The 19766-nt window shown below is 52.7% G+C and overlaps 7 protein-coding genes across 7 annotated transcripts; 4 read left to right on the forward strand and 3 right to left on the reverse strand.

The window, feature by feature from the left end:
* Positions 1-298: 298 nt before the first annotated feature.
* On the reverse strand, positions 299-3680 carry QC763_117120 (uncharacterized protein). Its single transcript, XM_062908292.1, has 2 exons — positions 3005-3680; positions 299-2937 (listed from the first exon to the last, which is right to left on the reverse strand). The coding sequence occupies exons 1-2, from the start codon at positions 3227-3229 to the stop codon at positions 538-540; spliced, it is 2625 nt and encodes an 874-aa protein (XP_062771371.1). The 5' UTR covers positions 3230-3680; the 3' UTR covers positions 299-537.
* A 1167-nt stretch (positions 3681-4847) lies between these two features.
* Positions 4848-6509, forward strand: ALO1 (D-arabinono-1,4-lactone oxidase; the record flags this gene model as incomplete). The annotated part of the gene is made up of 1 exon (XM_062908293.1): positions 4848-6509. The coding sequence occupies one exon, from the start codon at positions 4848-4850 to the stop codon at positions 6507-6509; it is 1662 nt and encodes a 553-aa protein (XP_062771372.1).
* A 608-nt stretch (positions 6510-7117) lies between these two features.
* Positions 7118-10032, forward strand: QC763_117140 (uncharacterized protein; the record flags this gene model as incomplete). The annotated part of the gene is made up of 2 exons (XM_062908294.1): positions 7118-7277; positions 7340-10032. Exons 1-2 carry the CDS (start codon positions 7244-7246, stop codon positions 10030-10032), a joined length of 2727 nt encoding a protein of 908 aa, XP_062771373.1. The 5' UTR covers positions 7118-7243.
* A 1167-nt stretch (positions 10033-11199) lies between these two features.
* QC763_117150 (uncharacterized protein) lies at positions 11200-11718 on the reverse strand (the record flags this gene model as incomplete). The annotated part of the gene is made up of 1 exon (XM_062908295.1): positions 11200-11718. The coding sequence occupies one exon, from the start codon at positions 11716-11718 to the stop codon at positions 11200-11202; it is 519 nt and encodes a 172-aa protein (XP_062771374.1).
* Positions 11719-12441: 723 nt separating this feature from the next.
* On the reverse strand, positions 12442-13054 carry QC763_0020330 (uncharacterized protein; the record flags this gene model as incomplete). The annotated part of the gene is made up of 3 exons (XM_062905392.1): positions 12442-12486; positions 12883-12942; positions 12968-13054. 3 exons carry the CDS (start codon positions 13052-13054, stop codon positions 12442-12444), a joined length of 192 nt encoding a protein of 63 aa, XP_062771375.1.
* Positions 13055-13229: 175 nt separating this feature from the next.
* On the forward strand, positions 13230-13632 carry QC763_0020340 (uncharacterized protein; the record flags this gene model as incomplete). Its single annotated transcript, XM_062905393.1, is given in 3 exon segments — positions 13230-13275; positions 13295-13347; positions 13495-13632. 3 exon segments carry the CDS (start codon positions 13230-13232, stop codon positions 13630-13632), a joined length of 237 nt encoding a protein of 78 aa, XP_062771376.1.
* A 756-nt stretch (positions 13633-14388) lies between these two features.
* QC763_117160 (uncharacterized protein) lies at positions 14389-16059 on the forward strand (the record flags this gene model as incomplete). Its single annotated transcript, XM_062908296.1, has 2 exons — positions 14389-14600; positions 14657-16059. 2 exons carry the CDS (start codon positions 14389-14391, stop codon positions 15753-15755), a joined length of 1311 nt encoding a protein of 436 aa, XP_062771377.1. The 3' UTR covers positions 15756-16059.
* Positions 16060-19766: the final 3707 nt, after the last annotated feature.

Consider the following 19766-nt stretch of genomic DNA (forward strand, 5'->3'; position numbering starts at 1 on the left):
ATGTAATGGGGGGAAACAAAAAGGTACATATACTTTCCTCTATACATTTTTTACACACTAGATATCCGTACACGACACATGATCGTTCTAGCTCTTCCTTCTCCTCTTCAAACGGTGGGGAGCACTACATAGATAAACAAATTAATTCAAAAACAAGTCAAATACCCCTTGCTTTCTACTAACAAGTTGTTTGCTAGTCAGATGATCGGCCATGCAACCAACATAACGCATCACATTCATAACGACACAATTGAGACTCAAATCTCACAAGGCAGGATCTGTCAGCCCACCCTATCTACTATGATCGCTGCCAGAGTGATCTGGTCTAACATCAATGACAGTTCCTAGTAGTTTAGCAAAAGGTTCTCCCCAGAAATCCCTCAGGCTTCTCACCCAAGTGCACAGAAAAAAGGTTGTCCGACTTCCATGGCTGGAAAACCTTCCCCCAACCCTCCTGCCAACCAAACAACAATTCCCATTTTACAAAACATTCGTTCGTTCCTTGCAAACGCGTAGTTACAACTTCAGAAATCCAACTTAGTAATTCTTGTGCGAGATGCTGACAGCACGGGCCCAAAAGTCATCGGCGGAGGCGAGTCTAAGCGCCGCATCTTCGGAGGGCCGTGTTCTGGGGACCACGAAAGTGTTGGCCTGGGGCGTGGAGGCGGGATCAGTCTCAACCTTTGGCTCTCCCGAGGTGTCCTCCAGCTGGTCCCTAATCGCTCTCTGGGGGGATTTCTGTACGGAAGAGAGAGTTGTCGGCTGGACAGGAGATCTGGGAGGTGTCGGGTTGTTGACTGCCAGTGCTTCAACAGTCGTAGACCTGGCAGGCTGGACGACACTGGGAGGAGGTGGGCCAGGAGAAATGATAGCGGACAAACGACTGTCAGCAGACGCATCCATCCGTGAGAGAGCAATCTTCATGGCGTCCTGGAGGATCTGCGCAAAGACTTCCTTGACCTCATCAGGTTTGGTAAGCACCTTATCTGCTACCTCTTGGACAATTGCCGTGTAGCCGGAAAACGGCGTGTCCGGGGTGTATGACGATGGGGCCTTTGTCGACACAGGCTCCGAAGCTGACGCCATGGTAGGCTCGACAACAGTGGTGACAGGAGACTTGCGCACCGGGGATCTGGGAGTCTGAACTTCGGGAGCCGGAGTCGCGGCGGGAGGCTGGTGAATGCTGATCAGGGGTTTGTGATGCTGAAAAGCTGGTTCGATAACAGTCGTCTCCTTTTCCTTGTTAAATTTGGCTTCGTTGAGGAGAGCCTGTTGCAACGCAAACTCATCAGCGCTCTCCTCAGCTGGAAACACCGCACCGTCATGTCCGACATTGACCTGCGCCTGCTGAATTGGATAAACTGGGGATTGGTTCTGTTTCTCAAACCAAAGAGATGGCGATTCCTCAACCTTGGCCACTTCCTTACCCTTGCCCTTGTCGGCATAGACCGGAGCAACTGGGCTCGGGAAAAAGACCTCGAGGGACGGGCTGCTGGTATCAATCGCCCCCAGGATTTCCATGTTACGACTATCGCCGAAACCAATGGCGGCAAGCCAGCGAGAGCTGGCCTTGAGGACGTCTTTGTCTTGCAGAAGCAAGCCGAGTTGCAAATCCTTGACTTGGGTAATAAAGTCCGTAACACTGCTGTTGACGAAAATTTTCACGTTGGCAGTATCGGTGCCATCATTCGCAAACTTCATGGCAATGCAAGCCGAGAGCCAGCGCGATGCACGCAAGAATCGCACAACTTTGTAGTCATGTCGTCTCTCTCTAGGACGAACGGCGACTTGATCAAACAGGTTGTGCGCTTCGCCAAACGCCGCAGCATGCCTCTTGTAAAAGGCGTCATCCTGATCGTAGCTGTCGTTCCAGTAACGGCACTTCAGATTGCCAGGCATCGGTAGATGCAGTGCCTTGGCAACACAGTGAGCCAGTTTCATGGAGGAGGCTCGATAATCGAGTGCATCGAAAACTTGCTTGAAGTGGTCATCGTCAGGGTTGGGGTGCTCCGTGAAGCCGCGGTACAGCTCCTGCGTCATTCCGGCTGTCTTCTTGTTCCAGTCGCCGGGACAGGTGCTGAGCTCAATGTCAATGAGGTAGCACAAGTGAAAGAACTGCGAGCTGCGTTTTCCTCCGAACGCTTCTCCGAAAAACTCCACGCGCCGGACAGCCTCGTAAAGAGGGCGATCCATGAACCTCGGGCCCCAGTCTTTCAGTGGCACACCGATTCTGGGGGCGAGAATCTCCCAAGGGTCGGGCCCATTCACCACGGCTGTGTGGCGGCTAGCGAAAGGCGAGAATCCGTGCTCCAAGATTTCGTGAACTCGGCCCTGGAGGTGATGTAGAAAGTTCTTCTGTTCCACGGTGGGAGAAAGCGGCATGAGGTCGTCATACCGTGCGATGTCTTGATGCTCTCGGGCTAACAGAGGCGACTGACGGCTGGTAAAGACTTTTATGAATGTGTCCGCAAAAGCTCCTCCCAAAGATCTCGCAATCAACTCCATGGCCTTGGTGGTGGAACATCTCGACGGCCCCATGAGACTAGGCCGGCAGTTCCAACCCCCAGTAAACGCAGAAGGGGTCAACAAGGTGACGGGAAGATTGGGGTTTCCCGTGGCTTCTGCGATAGTTCTACAGATTTCTTCTGTAGTCAAGAATTTCTTCTCGCCGAAGTCAATGCAAATATCATGCTCGGGAGTGACAGGCGTGAACATGAAAATAACCAAGGGGACGTTCTTGGAGGCAGCAGACTTGGCACTTTCGCCAATCTGCGTGAGAATAACGTTGAGAAATCCGGTATTGTCGGCTGGAACAGTGGTAATCTGATCACCATTGGGGCCAAAGATTTTTCTGCGCACAGGGCTCCCAGGACCTGCATCCAGTTTGGTGGAAACATTCTCAAGGAAGCAGTGCAAATCGAGAGAGCTCAGCCAAGTCTGTTTTGGACATATCAGTACTCGACACTAGTCATCGAATCATCAGAAGCAAATGTCATCAACGTACATGATCACTTGGGCGACCAAGACCATAGCAGCCGACTTTATAGGCAAGAAAGTCGGCAACTATCCAGCCGTATTTGTCAGCTTTGGCGTAATTGTCGGCAACACCGCAGACGCCGAGAATCTCGGTGTTTTTGCTGATGGGGAAGTCAGGAGGCGCATGGAGAATGAGCTGAACCTCGGACATGGCCGCCAATGGGTCGGTCACGTAAGGGCCCAAGGATCCCATCTCGCCTGATAATAGTGTCAGTCACGTTATATGAAGCAGAAAGTCGGATGGAAGCCGAAATGAACGGAAATATACGGCTCACAATTGACTGGCTCTTGGCCGTCAACTCTAAAACAGTAGAGGTCGCAGAATGCGATGGGAAGAGAGAAAGAAGGGGGTTTTTCGAGAGACGATGGTGCCCACCAGTGGTAGGGTTACTGTTTGGGTTCTCTCTGCCAAGTGTCTGGATTAGGGAGAAGGGAATGTGAATCGATTGTGCAGTTTGAGCAGGTGGCACTGTCCTGAATTGTGGCAGTGGGAAGTGGAAGGGAGAAGGCGGGGCGAGGAAGAGAAGAAGGTCAGTGGAGAGAGGGGAAGCCGAGAGTAGAAGAGGGAAGGAGCTGGGGACTGAAGTCGCAAAGCAGCTGAGGGTTGTAGTGGGAGTAAGAAGGCAGGTGCAACCAGGCTGGTTTTCACCTTGACGACAGCAATATCAGCGGGGTTATTTTAGACAGGACTTCGGGAAGGTACGGGACCAGGGCAAGCCGTTCATTATGGCAGGTACCTTGGAGGACAGGCAGACACAGAGTTTGTTTGCAACATCCCTAACCTTAACCTAAAGTGTACAAGAAAACCTTCATCATGGAGTTACCTAGAACTTGCCAAGTTGTTTGCACATGGTAAGCATGGAGACAAGCCACAAGGCTAACATAGTTCATCGACAACAAACGAGAGCTGCGGTCTGCACATACACAATTGCATCTACAGCGGTAGCATGCGTCAAGCATCCATCAGATGACATTGACGAACACTGACAAGTAGACTCAGACCTCGATGTCCAGGACATAACCTTTTTCAATCCTGATACCTGTGTCCATCTGGTCAAACTTCGTTTTTACTACAAAAGATCAAGAGAGTCTTCAATTTGGTCTGAAACGGGCGGAAAGAAAGAAAGATGCCCAGCACTGAAGACGGAATGCACTCCAAGGTCGTTCACTTGTTCAACGTATTCAAAGTCATTCACACATGGGTTAAGTTGTTGGCCGATAGATTGCATATTGTGACGGAGCTCACAGATACTCAAAAACACCGGCTTGGGCACTAGACTCTATGAATGACCGACTTACTGAGCCTCAATCTCAATCCTTATACTATGTTCTCTCCGAAATCCTCTTCGATAATTGTAGTCTAGAACTTCGGATGTCTTTCCGAGACACAAGGGAAGTTCGGGACTGGTCCCCGATCGACGAACCCTGGATCGCCAAGATGAATCTAACTGATGACCACCCTCCAATCAAAGGTCACGAAAGCAGTGGCGTTATCGGCTGGGTCTTGGCAAGTGGAAGGAAGCTCAACAACCTCGCATCGTCTGGTGAAATGATAGAATTCAGAAACATCATTGCGTCTTATTATATCTCGCACACCTCAGGGTTGACTGCCTGTGAGAGGGTATAGTTCGTGTTTCTGGTGACTATACTGGGAAGACGGAGAACATTGCTTCGTTTAGTCCCGCATTTTCTCATCCTCCAGATTCCCCACAGTCACCCCGCATTACGCTCTCTGAGCTTTGAGCTTACGACTATCAAAGGAAGTCTTGTCATTGAGCTCAGTGAGACATTCTCACCACCGAGCCTCCCCAATGGCGTCTCCAACCGAGGACCTCTCCCACATCCCCCTGGAAACCCGATCCATCATCACCACCGAATCCTCAGATGGCATCCCCTTCCCCGCCTCCCCCATCCCTCACACCCACCGCACCTGGGCTCGGACCTTCAGCTCTCGCCCTGAAGTCTACCTCCAGCCTTCCACCCTCCCTCAAATAACCAAAATCACCAACCTTGCTCGCCGCTGCCGTCGCCGTCTGGTTGTTGTCGGATCTGGGCACTCCCCTTCGAACCTCACATGCACCTCCTCTTGGATGGTCAACCTGGACAAATACTCTCGTGTCCTCTCGATTGACCCCACCACCGGCATTTGTGTGCTCCAATCCGGCATCAGACTATGGCAGCTCAGCGAGGCCCTCAACAAGGAAGGCCTCGCCCTCCCCAGCATGGGAAGCATCAACGAGCAGTCCATCGCCGGCGCCATCTCTACTGGTACTCACGGCAGCTCCCTCAAGCACGGCCTGATTTCCGAAGGAGTGGAATCCCTCAAGATTGTCCTCGCCAACGGTGAAGAAGTCTTCTGCTCACCAACAGAGAGATCGGATCTCTTCCGCGCTGCCTTGCTCAGCTTGGGAGCCATCGGCATCGTCACCGAGGTGACATTCAGAGCGGTCAAGGCGTTCAGTTTGGCATGGGAGCAATCGATTGACTCCGACAGCAAGCTGTTTGCCGAGTGGGAGTCCAAACTTTGGAAACAATCCGAGTTTGTCAGGGTGTGGTGGTTCCCCTACATGAGAAGGGCGGTAGTTTGGAAGGCGGACAAGGTGGATGAGAATGATTTGGACACGGGGGTGGTGAAGAACTATGATCCGCCCACGAGCTTTCAGGACAGCAAGATTGGGTATTTTGTCTACCACAACTTGCTGGCGTTGGCGAGGTGGTTCCCTAGGATTACTCCGTGGGTGGAGTGGTTTGTGTTTGGGCTGCAGTATGGGTTTGGGAATGGGGAGACGACAACTACGCGGGCGGTGCAGCCGAGTTACAAGGCTTTCTTGTTGAACTGTCTGTACAGTCAGTTTGTGAATGAGTGGGCTATTCCGCTTGCGAAGGGACCGGAGGCGCTGCAGAGATTGGCGGCTTGGTTGCATAGACTGCAGCCCGGGGATGAGGGGTATGTTGAGCATAAGATTCCTTTCAGTGCGGAGGGTCTCTGGGTGCACAGTCCAGTTGAGGTCAGGGTCAGCGATACCACTGTCAAGACCAGCGGCGAAAGGGGAAACAGGCCTTGGTTGGATATCACTCCTGAGGATGGACCGGCGTTGTATCTCAACGCGACGATGTACCGACCTTACCACAAGGACCCAAGCTACAATGCGACGGAAAGGTACTACGAGGCTTTCGAGTGGTTGATGAGAGACCTGGGCGGAAAGCCACATTGGGCAAAGACATTTGCTGTCACGCCGGACGAGTTTGCGAGCAAGCAGTGGTATGGTGAGAATTTCCACCAGTTCAGGAAGGTGAGAGATGAGGTCGACCCTCTGGGCATGTTCGTTGGACCATGGCAGCGCAAGTTCTTGCTGGGAGAGCCGGCGGAGGAGAAGGATAGGCTTGCTTTGGAAGAAGTTGGGTTTGAGCAGAAGCCTGCGAAGGAGGGTGGTTATGTTGTGACGGGGCACCAAAATGTGGTTGTCGCATGAGTGTTTGTGTTAGAGGCAGATAACACGGAGTTTGGCTCGCTACATTAAATGACGTAGTCGCTGGAGCTTCAATCGACATATCAAAGAAATCGTGGTCTCTTCTTCAAAGTGAAGCTATCCCAGTGTTCGAGGCACAGTTTCCGGGTTAGAGATCTCCGGCTGCGGGTCGCCCCGCCTACCGCACGGACCACAGGTTATGCTTGGCGTGCCCCGCGTCAAAACGTTCACTTGGTCAACGGCCATGATCTCATCCCATCAAAACAGACTTCCAAATTGGATTACACGGGATGATACACGGCGTAACACAGACGGTGTCTGAGTTCGGAAGAAAAAGATCACGGCGCTAGGGAGCTGGTTAGTTAGCTGCAGTCTAGACAGGTGATCGCAACAAGCCTCATTTACCAGCTCTTGACGAATATGCAGAGCGTCGTCGTTTGATGGGGAAAAGTGGTGGCTGGTGTTCCCGTCACCCAACCACCAGCTCCCACGCCATCCTCTTGGCTCTCCCAGGGACAAGCCCAACCTCTCCAGAAAACAACATGAAGCACGGCAGTCCCTGGTTTCCTGCGTTTTTCTTTCTTGTGCATCTTGCATGATGACATGACGCGCCTCTTCCCTCCTTTCCATCCTGTTTTCGCATCCATCACGATCCAATTGGCCGTGTCACCTGTGGATTTCTGTTTCTGAGCGAGAAGCGCCCCATTCTTGTTTGCGCTCCGATTCGCAGAAGAGACATGAGCTTCCAGAACAACAAGCAGCAGCAGCCTCGTGTGTACACCGACAAACCCCACCACCCTCGATTGGATTGCCTTGCTCACGGCCAATTTTAGGAACACATCTGCAGTACAATCTTGCACAGCAACAACATCCAAGATCACACTCGAATTCTTCTTCCGAAGTCACACCTCCACAGCGGGACGAGGGGCATGCAGCATCTGCCTCTCATCCCAGCTCCCTCCCACCACCACCACCACCACCACAAACACAAAAACAATTCTCTCACTTCCCAGCCCGGCCTAGATCGACAACCACCTATTCGGAGCCGGATTACGGAGCGGACCAAATTCACAACCCTCCCTCTGTCGCGCGCGCACATGGACGGCCCGTCATAGTAGAGGGACCTTATCTTCGTGGGACAAACATGGCTTCACCGCCAGGATATCAGCAGCCCGACTGGGAGCCTGCCTTCAATGCCAGGATGTTGACAGATTTCAGAGAGGACCTTGCCCGAATGGACGGAGTCATAACACCAGGAGTAGACGACACTCCATATATTCACCAAGCCATTGAAGCACTCACTCGCCGCGATCGCGATACTGGTTATTCCGCAAATGAGTCTTCGAGCAGTGACAGCGCACAGGCTGGACCGTCGATATATCCGAACCAACCACACCGACAGGTTTACCAACACCCTCAGCAAACGCCACGACCTATCTCCACGGGACCAATTCAGGAGGGGGATGAAGTGCTGCAACCACCTAATCCACAATTTTCGAAACCAAATCCAGCCGCTTCCGCCGACTCGCTTGCCGAAAGTTTGCTCAAAGGTGCTAGGAAACCTGCGCAGCCTCATGAATGGAGACCAGTGGAGAGGGAGGAGATTCTCAACAGGACTGGGGAATGGAAGGCCCAGGGAGTACCGCCACTTACCTTTAGGCCATGGCCATTACGAGCACCCGCTCTGTTTGGGTTCATGGCCATGTGTGTGCTGATGATCGCGGCTCTTGCCTTTGGTGTTGTTTGGTCACATCAAAAGCAGGGGTTAGTTGGTTGGGACGACATCGTGGGCGGCCGGTATTTCGTCTTTAGGATCCTCCCGCAACTAATCGGGGCTGTCTTCCTGCTCTATGCGCAGTTCATCATCACAACCATCTTCCGGATCCTACCGTTTGTGCGGTTGGCTTCTCACGACCCTCAGGTCCGTGATGGTGCGGTATACCAAAGACTCTACCCTTCGTTTCTTTGGCCGAAGTTTGTCGGACCGTGGAATGTCTGGGTGCCGATCTTTGCTACTTGGCTGATGAACTTTACCATCCCGCTTCAGAGCTCGCTTTTTACGGTTATTCTTGCGGAAAAGGGGGAGGAGAGACAGTGGGTTTGGGCCACATGTCAAGGGGTGGCTTGGGCCTTGGTAGGGTTATACCTGTTGTTGCTCATTTCAACAATCATCGTCTGGAGATTCTGGGCAGCTACCAAAAAGACCGGTCTGATTTGGGACCCTCGATCTCTGGCCGATTACATCGCCATCGTCTCCGAAACCAACACCGCGACCGACTATCGCGGTACCCAACTCGCCCGCGGAATAGAGGGCATCCGCTTCGCCCTCCGCCGCCGTGCTCACGATAGACTAGGGTATTGGACCTGGAAAGATGGTCGCCCGGGTTTCTGGCATACTCTTGGGAGCCCCATGGATAACGAGTCCAACCTCCTTCCCTTTCCGGATGTCACCAGCGGTCAAAGAATGGAGAAACAACCATTCAACAACCAAAGCCCCCTAATCGAAAACCCCGATCACCATCCCGACCTCGAAGCCTCGGACCCGAACGCCACAATCCGACACAGATACCTCCCCTGGTCATTGCGAACAAGCCAACTCCTCTGGTTCATCATCGCGAGCGTTATCCTCCTTGCCGCCCTCTTTGTCGTCTCCTTCCTCCCATCAACTCGTATTAGCAAGGGCTTCACCCCCGGATTGCGCGCCGACCCCCAACCAGGCGCGTTCTCCGCCGCGGATTTCCTCTACGCATTTGTCCCCTCCCTGTTGGGGATGATGCTGTTCCTCAGCTTCCAGCACATAACCACCCACTTCCTCATCCTCACGCCCTGGGCGGCACTATCTTCCCCCGGCGGTTGCCGAGCGGAAGAGGGACTCCTAGTCGACTACCCAGCCTGCCTCCCCCTCGAATCCAGCTTCAAAGCCCTGAGGAACAAGCATTTCCGCGCGGCGTTTCTGTCGTTCAGCTCAACTTTGTTTCTGGCGATCCCGGTCCTGGCAGGGGGGATGTTTATGGCCTTGACGAAACTATCCAAAACGAGAAGGGAAGAAGACGGGGTGGTGGTCGAGGACTGGGAGCAGGAGGTGAGGATGTATGCTAACATGCCTGCTTATACTCTTTTACTGGCGGTGCTGGGGCTGTATCTCGTGGCGTTGGTGAGTCTTGTGCCAAAGAGGAAGGAGGTGGGGATGCCGCATGGGGTTGGGTGTCTGGCGGAGGTGGTGGGGTATCTTGTGAACAACGAGTTGAGGGAGGAGCTGGCTTTCAAGAGGTGTGTCAACAAGGAGGAGCTTCTGGAACGGATGGGGGCGGGGGGGAGGGGGAATGGGGGGATTGATATGAGTCCGAGGTGGTATTTCGGGTTTGGGGGGGAGGGAGTGGCGGGTGTGCCGCTTATTGGGGGGGAGCAGCAGCAAAATGGGGGGATGGAGAGTGAGCTTGGGATTAGGAGGTTGAGGAGGTTTACTGAGAAGAGGAGGGTTAGGAAGAGCATGATTAGGAGGGGGAATGATGGGTTGTCGTTGTGAGGTGGGGGTTGGCTTTTGGGATTGTTTGGAGTTTTGGGAGAATACCACGGTTGATACATTTTTTTTTGGAACATTTGCGAAGCATGGCGAATGTGAAAACCGAGGGGGGGAAAATACTCGAAAATTGTTAGATACCAGGAAGATGGAAGGGTATAATGTCTGAATGTTGGTCAATGTATGAGAATGGAATGGAATGGATGGCGATGGGATGTGTTATGAATAATGTACGGAAATGGGTGGGCATAGTTGGGAGGGAGATTCTTTGTCACATACTACTTACTACTTACTCTTGTTAGACATGCCAAACAACAAAAAAAAAAAAAAAAAAAAAAAAAAAAAAAAAGACAATGCCGAATAAATGGTAGATACCTCTCTGAAATAATTGGTCTTTGCATTTGGCTGATGTGCATTAAATCAGAAGTCTGCAGATCCCACGAGCTGGCTGGGTGAGTTATCCTCCAATATCAACGAGAATTCCTAGCTCCATGACCTTGGTGAGGAGGTGAATAGGCCGGTTCGACGAATCAGGATAGGCACGCATGAGCTTTTCAAAAACGTATCATACTTTGGTTTGCTAAACATTTACCATGCCCAGCGGTAAGATCCATGTAGCGTCATGATAAAACCCTTCCACCACGCCAACTTCTTTTCAGATATTAACAACAAAAACGTGGTAATAATATCAATCAGCCGTGAGGCCTGTCCTGTCATATTCCCTTCTCCCACCTATACCGATTCGCCCCCTCTTTCCATTTGCCGCGAGGCATCCTTGTCCGTCTTTTTGAATTAAATGAGTTTTGTAAGCTCAAGATTATGGGTTAATCAACCCATTAGCATAAAAGTGATTGCTTCAGCCCATCCCCTTTTACACCATGCAAGGGGTATAATATGCAGCCTTATGTGCTTCTGGGGGGGGTTGTATCATCACCTTGCTGCCTCTCTCCCTTCCGACCGCCATATGTTTGGAAATGATGCTGGTACTGTTTGTCCCGCCATCACTCCCAAAGATGTGATAAAACGTAGTATGTTGATGAATATGTAAACAAGCCGTGTGCTCTCAAGAGTGAGCCTGAGTTGTTATCCTTGTCCTGCGATTGGCCGTGTGACCCGAGTATTCCTTTTTTTTATCCAGTCCATGGCGAAGCGGCGAAACCACCTCCACTATTATCATGTCCGATGTCGATGTGACCGATGCCCACGATCCCGTCTCGACGACCCACCGCCGCCTGACCGCTCCAGCTCACGCTCCAACTCCTCAGCACGCCGGCGATAGTCCCTAACAATATCCCGGATGTGTCTGATGCGGTCAAAGTCCAGCTCGAGCTCGTCTATCTGCGCCATGATGTCGTGGTAGCGCGCAATCTCGGCATCGGCATTGTCGATGAGCTGACCACTCTGGTCATAGACGCTCAGAGTTACTATTTGCGATTGTTCCATCAGGTACTCGAGCCGCTGCTGAATATGCTGCATGACTCGGTCAAAATGTCGGCCCAGCGCGGACAGAGACGAGCTGTCAATCATGAGTAGCCCCTGCGAAGACGCCCTGCTCGCGGCGCGGGAGGACGAGGACCCAGCTGCCGCCACTGCCTGCTGTCCATGTCGAAGGATTTGAATCTCGTCTTCTGTCAGGCCTAGTTGCGTGTCGGGTACGGCATTCGTGGACGGTTGTTGCGACGACGACGACATGGCGGCTGAAGCGAGTTTGAGGGATTGGCGACTGGTTGATTCTTCCTGCTGCTCCAGTTGTGCCGCAGCAGTTCCCAGCACCGTCCCAGATACTCCCTCGCGCTTTTGTCTTGTTGTACGGAGAGGAACTCCCTTCCCGGCTGGCCTTGATCAGCAACCGGCGCTTTTCCGGAGCTTCAGAATTTCCCAGAGTACGGTGCAATTTGTACACCAACCGTCCTGCCGCACACAACAGTGTGCCGACGGTGCACGGCTTGACCCAGAAATTCACAATGTGCAGCAACCTTATCGTCTCTGGGGTTCGATATGTGTCACGGCTGCGGGAGGTATGAGCTGCGGGGTACTGAAGGTGTCGTCGATACTGGACGAGCCAAAGTATGCAGACGGCAACGAGCAGAGGGCGTATAGACTGCACCGGCCGGTAGCTTAAGCGTCGGCGACGTTTTCAGCGCGCACGGCATCATCGTATCGATCCGTTACTGTTCCGGTGCCATAACAGCTAGCGTTGAGGGCGCTGGGTGCGGCAGTCGAGGAGGTTTCGTCGAAAGGATCTAGCCGAAGTCGAGGCAGGCTACGAGCTGTTGCGCACAAGGAGGGGTGGTGTCGTGGGAGCAGTGACTGTGTAAGATGCAGGCGAGACCGAGCCGGCGGGACCAGATTCCCGGTGATCTTGCTACGTCGGAGTGATACACGATCTTCGAAGCTGCCCGTGCGGGTGGTCGTCTAGTTCATGTACTGCGTTGCGCCAGACGTGAGCTTGATGGCGAGCTGAGGGTTACAGGAAAACCCGTGTGTACGTCTGTCAAGGGATTGTCGTCGGCGAGTGCTGTGTAATTGCTATGGGGAGATGTCGGCCGGTTCGTCAGGGGCCGTCGAGGAACATGAGCTGTTGGAGTGGGAAATCAGCCAAGTTGTATCGAAGAAGTGGCAGCAAAGTGAAATAAATGGTCCCAGCATCCCCAATTCCTCGGCAGCGCATCAGCTGATAAGAGCTCCTTTGATCCAACACCGGGCTTGAAATTGAGCCGAAAAAGAAATCCTGTAGCGCAAGCAATAAATATATACCGCAAGCAGCCGAGTGATCTCCAGGAAATCACGGGAGCCCATCAATATGATAAGTGAAGAGGGGGTCACAAAGATGTGAGACCTGCCGATAATACGTACGAGGAGGAGATCAACCGCGGGGGAATATCTTGTGGCCCCGGCAACCTCAAATCGGGATAGCTATCGTGGAACGGTGATGGCTGACTGTGTCGCCGTTCATCAACGTGTCTGCCGCGCCAACTGCGGCAACAGGAAACCACGAGGATACGGTCAGGAATCGAGGAAGAAGCATTGTGCTAAAGTCGGCGACCCCAGGATTTGTGCTGTCATCTCCAGCGCCAGCTCTTGGCGTGGCGGTCCTAGTCGATGCGTCCGAGCTTTGGCGTTTACAGGGGTTTCGGTCGTACATCAGTTGTATTGAAGCAAGACACCAAAGCCTCCCGTTTCAAGACTGAGCTGTACATCTCATGAGGGACCAGCGTGTCAGAAATATATCTCACAAACGAGATCCGAGTAAGCAATATTCCAACAGCGAGTGCTCAGTCAGAGGCATCAGATCAGGTCGACCCACCAGGAGCTTGCGGTGTAAGTGCGTCAAGGCTCCATCACCACCAAACATGAAGAATCTCCATCATCATCTCATGAAGCAGATCCGGAGCAGCGGCAGTGGCGCGTGAGGTGCATGAACCTTGATAGCAGATGCCAATCTCAAATTGCGAATCAAAAGAATAGGATCTGCGAAACTGCCGTAACCTGGCGCGGCTTCTTGTCCTCTGGAAGCTGCAATTGAGAGCCAATGGCTTATCAGACCCACAGAAGAACCCCTGGTCTGTCACTTCAGCCTCACAACACTCCCAGACGACTACATAAGGGCGACATTGTATAGATGTCTAACGTTATGGCTCGACGGATACGGGTTGCCCTGAAATAGGTGCCTTACCGAATTGCCTGAAAGCTACCTCTCAAGATGTCAAGCAGCCAAAATACCCTGGGTGAGAGCATGAGAGGGGCATGGACGGCCCAGCACGACATATGAGGCCTCAATGATATACAAACTAACCGATAGCTGACTGAGCAGCTATCGAGAGGTGTTCCGAATAACGCAAGACGACAGTCGTCAAGTCGACCTAGACAATCGAGATTCCCCATAACTCGGGGCTGGATGCTGGAGAAAGCAGTACGGAGCAGCCTCCTCCGAGGTCGAGTGGGAGAATAGAAATCTCGTCAGTTCCCCGCCACAGGCCGCTGCAGCACAAACCCAGATAGTGACCCTTTACGCCTCTTGAAGCTGAAGACTGGTCATGATAATGTCCAATGCAGCCCCCAAGGCAAGCAAGTCACCCACTTGGCCGAGATGAGCTTGGCAGGGGGCAGAATGCAGTGTCACTTCAACTGCAGATTCAACGGCGATGGCAACCAAAGATGAACAATTAGCCTGCATATCGGCCTCGACCTCCCGTGTTCCCCGTCTTCACCTCTGGGCGGACCATTACTTCCATCAATGGGGACCAGTTCACGGTGAGCCCACCGTGGGCTGCTCAAGTATAAACATGGGCCTTCTTCCCGGCTTTACTCACGCTCAGTTCTTCAAGCTCAGGTTGATCGTTACCCGAGCTCACCCTCAGAATGTTGTCCTTGTCAAAACTGGCCGTCCTGGGCCTTGGACTCATCTCACAAGCTTCGGCCGTGATCCTACAAAACGGCCAAATCAGAGAGACCAACTTCCCCAACACCCGCCTGGACAGCTTTTCTCCCTCTTCCTACAGGACATATCCCGCAAACGCGAGTGAGATCTCCTATAAGGGACGCTGGGACTCCAAATATGTCTCCTGGTGGTCGTAAGTTTTCCCATCCACCCCCCATCTCAGCTCATTGTTTCTAACCCTCTCCTCAGAGCCCCCGGCATCAAATTCGGCTACACCGGCCAGACCGTCGCCATCACCTTCGGCAACTTGACCACCGACCGCGTCCTCGTCGGCTACCGAATCGGCGGCCTCGACTGGATCTTCACCAACATCACCGCGGGCGCCACCCACCTCCTTGTCTCCCCATCAACCCCCGGCTCCTCCCTCACCGGCCCCATCAACCCCTGGACCTTTGAACTCCGAGTCTCCAACTGGGCGTACGGCATCCAAATCGACTCCGTCCACGTCGCCAAAGGAGAGAAACTGATCAAAATCCCCGACCATGGCCGCCGCATCGAAGTCATAGGCGACAGCCTCTCCGCGGGCATGTACACCACCTACGAGGGCCTCACCAGCTGGGCCTACGGTCTTGGGGCTGGTTTAGGAAACACCGAGTACTCCGTCACTGGGTACCCGGGCATCTGCGCCGCAGATCAAGACTGCTGGGGCAACCCCCGAGGGCAAGTCCATCAGTGGTTTTACACCTCCGACACCAGCTGGAGAGCCTCCCAAATTTGGGGAGACAACCCTGAGCCATGGGACTTTTCCAAGCAACCCGCCGCGGACATCGTCGTGATAAACATCGGCACCAACGACCACAACCAACACAACAACGTCTCTACCGAGGCGTACATCGACGCGCTGGGTAAGATCATCCAGGGTGTCCACGGCAAGTGGCCCAAAGCACAAGTCATCGTCATGTCCCTTTGGCTAGGGTTCTACCAGCAGGGGAATACCTACCTCCCCAACGCGCCGGAGGGCTGGGTGAAAGAAATCCAGGACTTGGTGAAGTACTTCAACTCGGACAAGTACCTCAGCCAGCCGGTGATCTATGACGGGGTGACGAAGAAGAGCACCAAGTTGAGGGTGAAGAGGAAGGAGAGCCCGTTTGTGCACTGGTTCAACACCAAGGGGATCTTGCAGCATAATGATATTGGGCCGCAGTGGCATCCGACTGATGTGGGGGCTATCAAGGTTGCTAGTCACTTGCAGCAGTTTATCAGGATCAAGTTTGGGTGGGAGTTGGAGGCTACGGGGCCGGAGGTGTGGCATGAGACGCTCTATTGGAATGATGAGAGCGGTTATTAGGGGGGTAGAGGTGTTCTGTTCTGTTCATAAGGTTAGGTATGAGATTGCGAGACTGGAAGTATATGAAATATATGTTTGGGACAGCTCGCAAGATTGAAAAGTGCCTGTGCGTTGTGTGTGTTTAGAAGCTCCTACACATGGCCGTTTGGATACTGCTTCCTGACTTGTTGTTGTATGAACAGTGTCCGTAGGTACCTCACGCAAAAGAAAAAAAAATACCATTTCAGCACAACTAAAGCACTTGTCATTCTGATACGAAGACCATAGGGGGCTTACAAGTTTTGGAAAACAGAAAAGTTCCCGCTGAACAGATGATATCAAAGTTCTACCCCTTGGAGTGTCAGTGTCAAGCTTTTTGAGCTTGACACAAAACCCGAGCTAAGCCACAATCCATACTCCTCAGATAAGCCGAGACATGATGCCTTGCATCATCCGCAAAAGCTCAGTCCATCTGATTTCACCTCATGATGTTTGTTTGCTACTTTGAAACGCTTCACATCCTACGACCGTGGTGTCCGAAGACGGTGCGAGACGATCCTCCAGCGTCACTGTGGAACATGAAGTATAAGTAGCAAACAAAATCCCAAAATCCTCCCATCCAGCCTGTCGGGTCTGTGTTTCCTATTCAAGACCGAAACCGGTTTCCCGGGAAAATTGTCGTGGTGTTCTGGAAGGGTCTGCGGTCTGGACTGAAGCTGAACCGGCAGCATCACTTCGATACGATACGTAACTTGTTGGCCTCGGCGTTTAACCTCCTCCCTATGGTAGATGATTATGATGGCGAATCTAGAACACAGGTGTGTTTTGATCCATCATACACCCCCTCGTGATTCAGAACAAGCCTAGGAACGAATTAACCAGCTCCAGGGGTTGCCCGTTTAGACTAGGGCCGCCCTGTGTCTCGATACACTGCCGCGGTTGAAGACCCGGCCATAGTTCGCATGAAAAGTCTTCCGCGGTCCAGCCTCATCAATGCGCGCATAACGCGGTTGTAGACTATTACCTCCTCGCAGGATGCAGCTTTGCATGGAATTCTGTCCTTGTCTCCGAGCTGGCCGGCCGAGCTGAAGCAACAATGGTGAAGCGGCCACATCCAGCATCGTGGCCGCCAGCAGGTCCAGACGTTCTCGTGTTGTAAAGTGGATATACCCTCATCAGCCCCCGTTGGAGGAAAAGTATCGCCCCCAAGGTCTAGCCTCGTCGCCCAAGCTGATGAACCGATCTATCTTTATCAGCTTCACCATCTCCATACATACCTCCGAGGTATGTCCGGACGACCTGAATGGCTGAGCCGGTCTGAACAACAACAAGTTCATCCCATGACGGCAAGGGATCCCACGTTGTCCTGAACCATCACCGTTGAACCGAGAGCTCAGGTGAGGGCCCTCGGAGACCCGGTAGGCCCAGCCTCATTGCTACAGCCGACTCAGCCGAGCTGCATCACAGCATCCTCCCTGTAGCAGACACAATCCACCACGTGCACGTGGAAGTTGAAGAAAAACGTTGAGATGTTCACGCAAGGAGCCGCATCACCAGGTTCGCCGCTGTTGAGATGACACGGAAAGAAAAAAAAGCATGGACCAGGCTCACATACCAAACCAAAGAGCTAAGCCTTCGGGTGATTGCCGTGATTTTCCAACAGGCAGGTCGATCGGTTCCCGGCCGCCTGTTAGAGTGGTGGATCTGGCTGTAACCCAGACCACCTCATCCCATCATCGAATCTTTCTTGTCAAGGCCTGCTCCATGTTCAGAATTGCGCAAGATATCCTCCGAACCCGGCATCATACGAGGAACATGGTTTGCTAGTAGTTTGCAAGTGTCTTCGGCACTTGGGGCTCTGCTTTCTCTTCTCCACAGAGCACAAAGAAAGTTTTGCCTCTCCAGATTCACAAAAGTCTCGAGTTCGATAGACCCTCGATAGTTTTGCCATATCCATCGGAAATATTTGCTCCATCGCATGCTGAAAAAAAAATCCACTGACTCGCGAAGCTTCTTAAACCCCACGTGATTTTCCCCCCTCTCTTCAACATGGCGGTTCCACCCGCTGAAAACTGAATTTTTTGTTGGCCTTTTGGGGACTGTAGTCTCTTCGCCTCTCGCTCCAATTCATGATGTTTTTTTTTTTTTTTTTTTTTTTTTAAAAAAAAAAAAAATTCTTTTAAACTCACCTTCCCATTACGGACTGACGGATTGTTTCCATAGTTTCCACACCCTAAGACAAACGTGATCGACGAACTCTGTTCCACTGTCCCATTCTCGGTATCGGTTCGGGGTCTGCTCGGGGATGCATGGATAGGGATTGTTTACTGTCTGGGTTTCATGATGGGTTTTCCCCCCTCTGTGTCTGGGCCGATGATGAATAGCGGTGAGTTGTTCGCCTTTTGCAAAACCGCTTTGTCATGCTACTCCCCATCCCGGGGGAAAAGGTTTCATCCAGCCCCAAAAGACCGTTGGACCGTTGAAAGCCGGCAGGGATGGCCCATAGCTGATGATACACCTGCTCCGCATGTTCACCGCATTGCAAAAATGCTACCATGTCTTGCATCGAGGTCGTCTTGTCGCTCCTGTAGTAAGGTCGCAACCATCAGCCCCTTCTGTCCTGCCTTCCTCTGGTAGCGTTGCGATGTGATGTTTGGTGATGTTTTGGTTCGCCTGGTTGAACCAACCAAGCGTGTCTCGCCAATTCGGGATCTGGCCGAACCGTGTGTCAAAAAGGGGGTTGCGCGCCTGTGTTTGAAACACAGAGGCTTGTCCACACGGCCCCCAATCACCCGGCACTTTCAAGCCTTCTCCGTTCTGATTCCCCAAGATAGGCAACCCGACGCGCTGGCCAAGGGGGTTTGTTCAATAACAACAGCCAACAAGAAGCGAGGCTGAAATTTTATTGTTGATGAAGCTGCAGCCTCGCGCCAACCTCGCTGTATTCGTATGTGATCAGGCGAGAAGAAGCAAGGCGGCTCGTCTTGTCATAGCCCTAGGGACTCCTTCCCGGCCGCCACGAAAGATGATCATCGTCCCATTGTTCGTTTTGGCGTTGCCCGTTCCCGCACAAGGGGTTCGTCACACACGGGATTGCGGATGCGGAGTTCGTGATGGGTGTTCACCCCATTGTCTCATCCCACGAGCCTCCTCTTCATCATCAGCGTCATATACCGCTGCGGCTGATGCAGGTAAGCAAGCCCAAGACAGGTTGAGAAACCATTCTTCTGAGACATGCATACAGTCGAGATGAAAGTTCTCGAGAGTTGAGCAAAGTTCACGATTGGTAGGGCGAAGTCCCGGCAGCTGGGTAACGGGTCACGGCTTAGCGATTGCTTAGCGTCATGATCTTCATCCGCCTCAGCCGCCATGCAGAAGCACAGGGCACAGATCACCACCAACCACCACTACCAAGAAGCCCATTGTTTCAGCCATTCCTACCGCGGCTTATCAATATTTTGCTCACGGAGGTGCCCCGGGCGTGCGTCCATCACCGAATAAATCGAGCTAGCAGTTAGCAGCGGCAGCGGCAGGAAGGGACGGGCTGATCGAGATCAGATCATTTGATGATGGTTCTCGGGGAATGCCTGTGTGAAGGATTCGCCTACCCCGAGCCGGTATCTTCACTCTTTTCAGCTTGTCCGTTATGAGGATAGGCCTGCCACTCCGAGGAGAACCTCGCTGTTGATGAGGGGCTTCGTTATTGCCGGCGGTGAAGGCGAGACTGGGACAACGATGAGTGGGCTGATTGAGGGGATCGCAACGTTGCGAATCCCGCAGAGGCCGGCGCTCTTGGCAGTGTTGGTGGATAGGATGTCCCAACCAGGCGAAAAGTCGTGCTCAGCAGGAAGAAGCCAGGGTCACCGGTGAGGGACCAGTCAAGAGATCTTGCATCATGGAAGGCAACCTTCGGGAACGCCAACCTGAAGCCCTCAACTACTTCCAAGATTTGGGCAATGATGCCGTGGAGAGAGGTGATGTATCGCAGAAAACTAAAATGGGGTCAGTGTCGATCCTGTGGTCGGTTGAAAC

This window comes from Podospora pseudopauciseta, chromosome 1 (genome assembly GCF_035222475.1).
Source record: "Podospora pseudopauciseta strain CBS 411.78 chromosome 1, whole genome shotgun sequence".
In the NCBI taxonomy this organism is placed as follows: Eukaryota; Fungi; Ascomycota; class Sordariomycetes; order Sordariales; family Podosporaceae; genus Podospora; species Podospora pseudopauciseta.

Excerpts from the sequence above, each read along its gene's own strand:
- QC763_117120 (XM_062908292.1), bottom strand. The coding sequence starts at position 3,229 with ATGGGATCCTTGGGCCCTTACGTGACCGACCCATTGGCGGCCATGTCC. Across the intron at positions 2,938-3,004 it reads TTGGTCGCCCAAGTGATCAT|ACTTGGCTGAGCTCTCTCGA; the intron begins GTACGTTGATGA and ends TGTCCAAAACAG.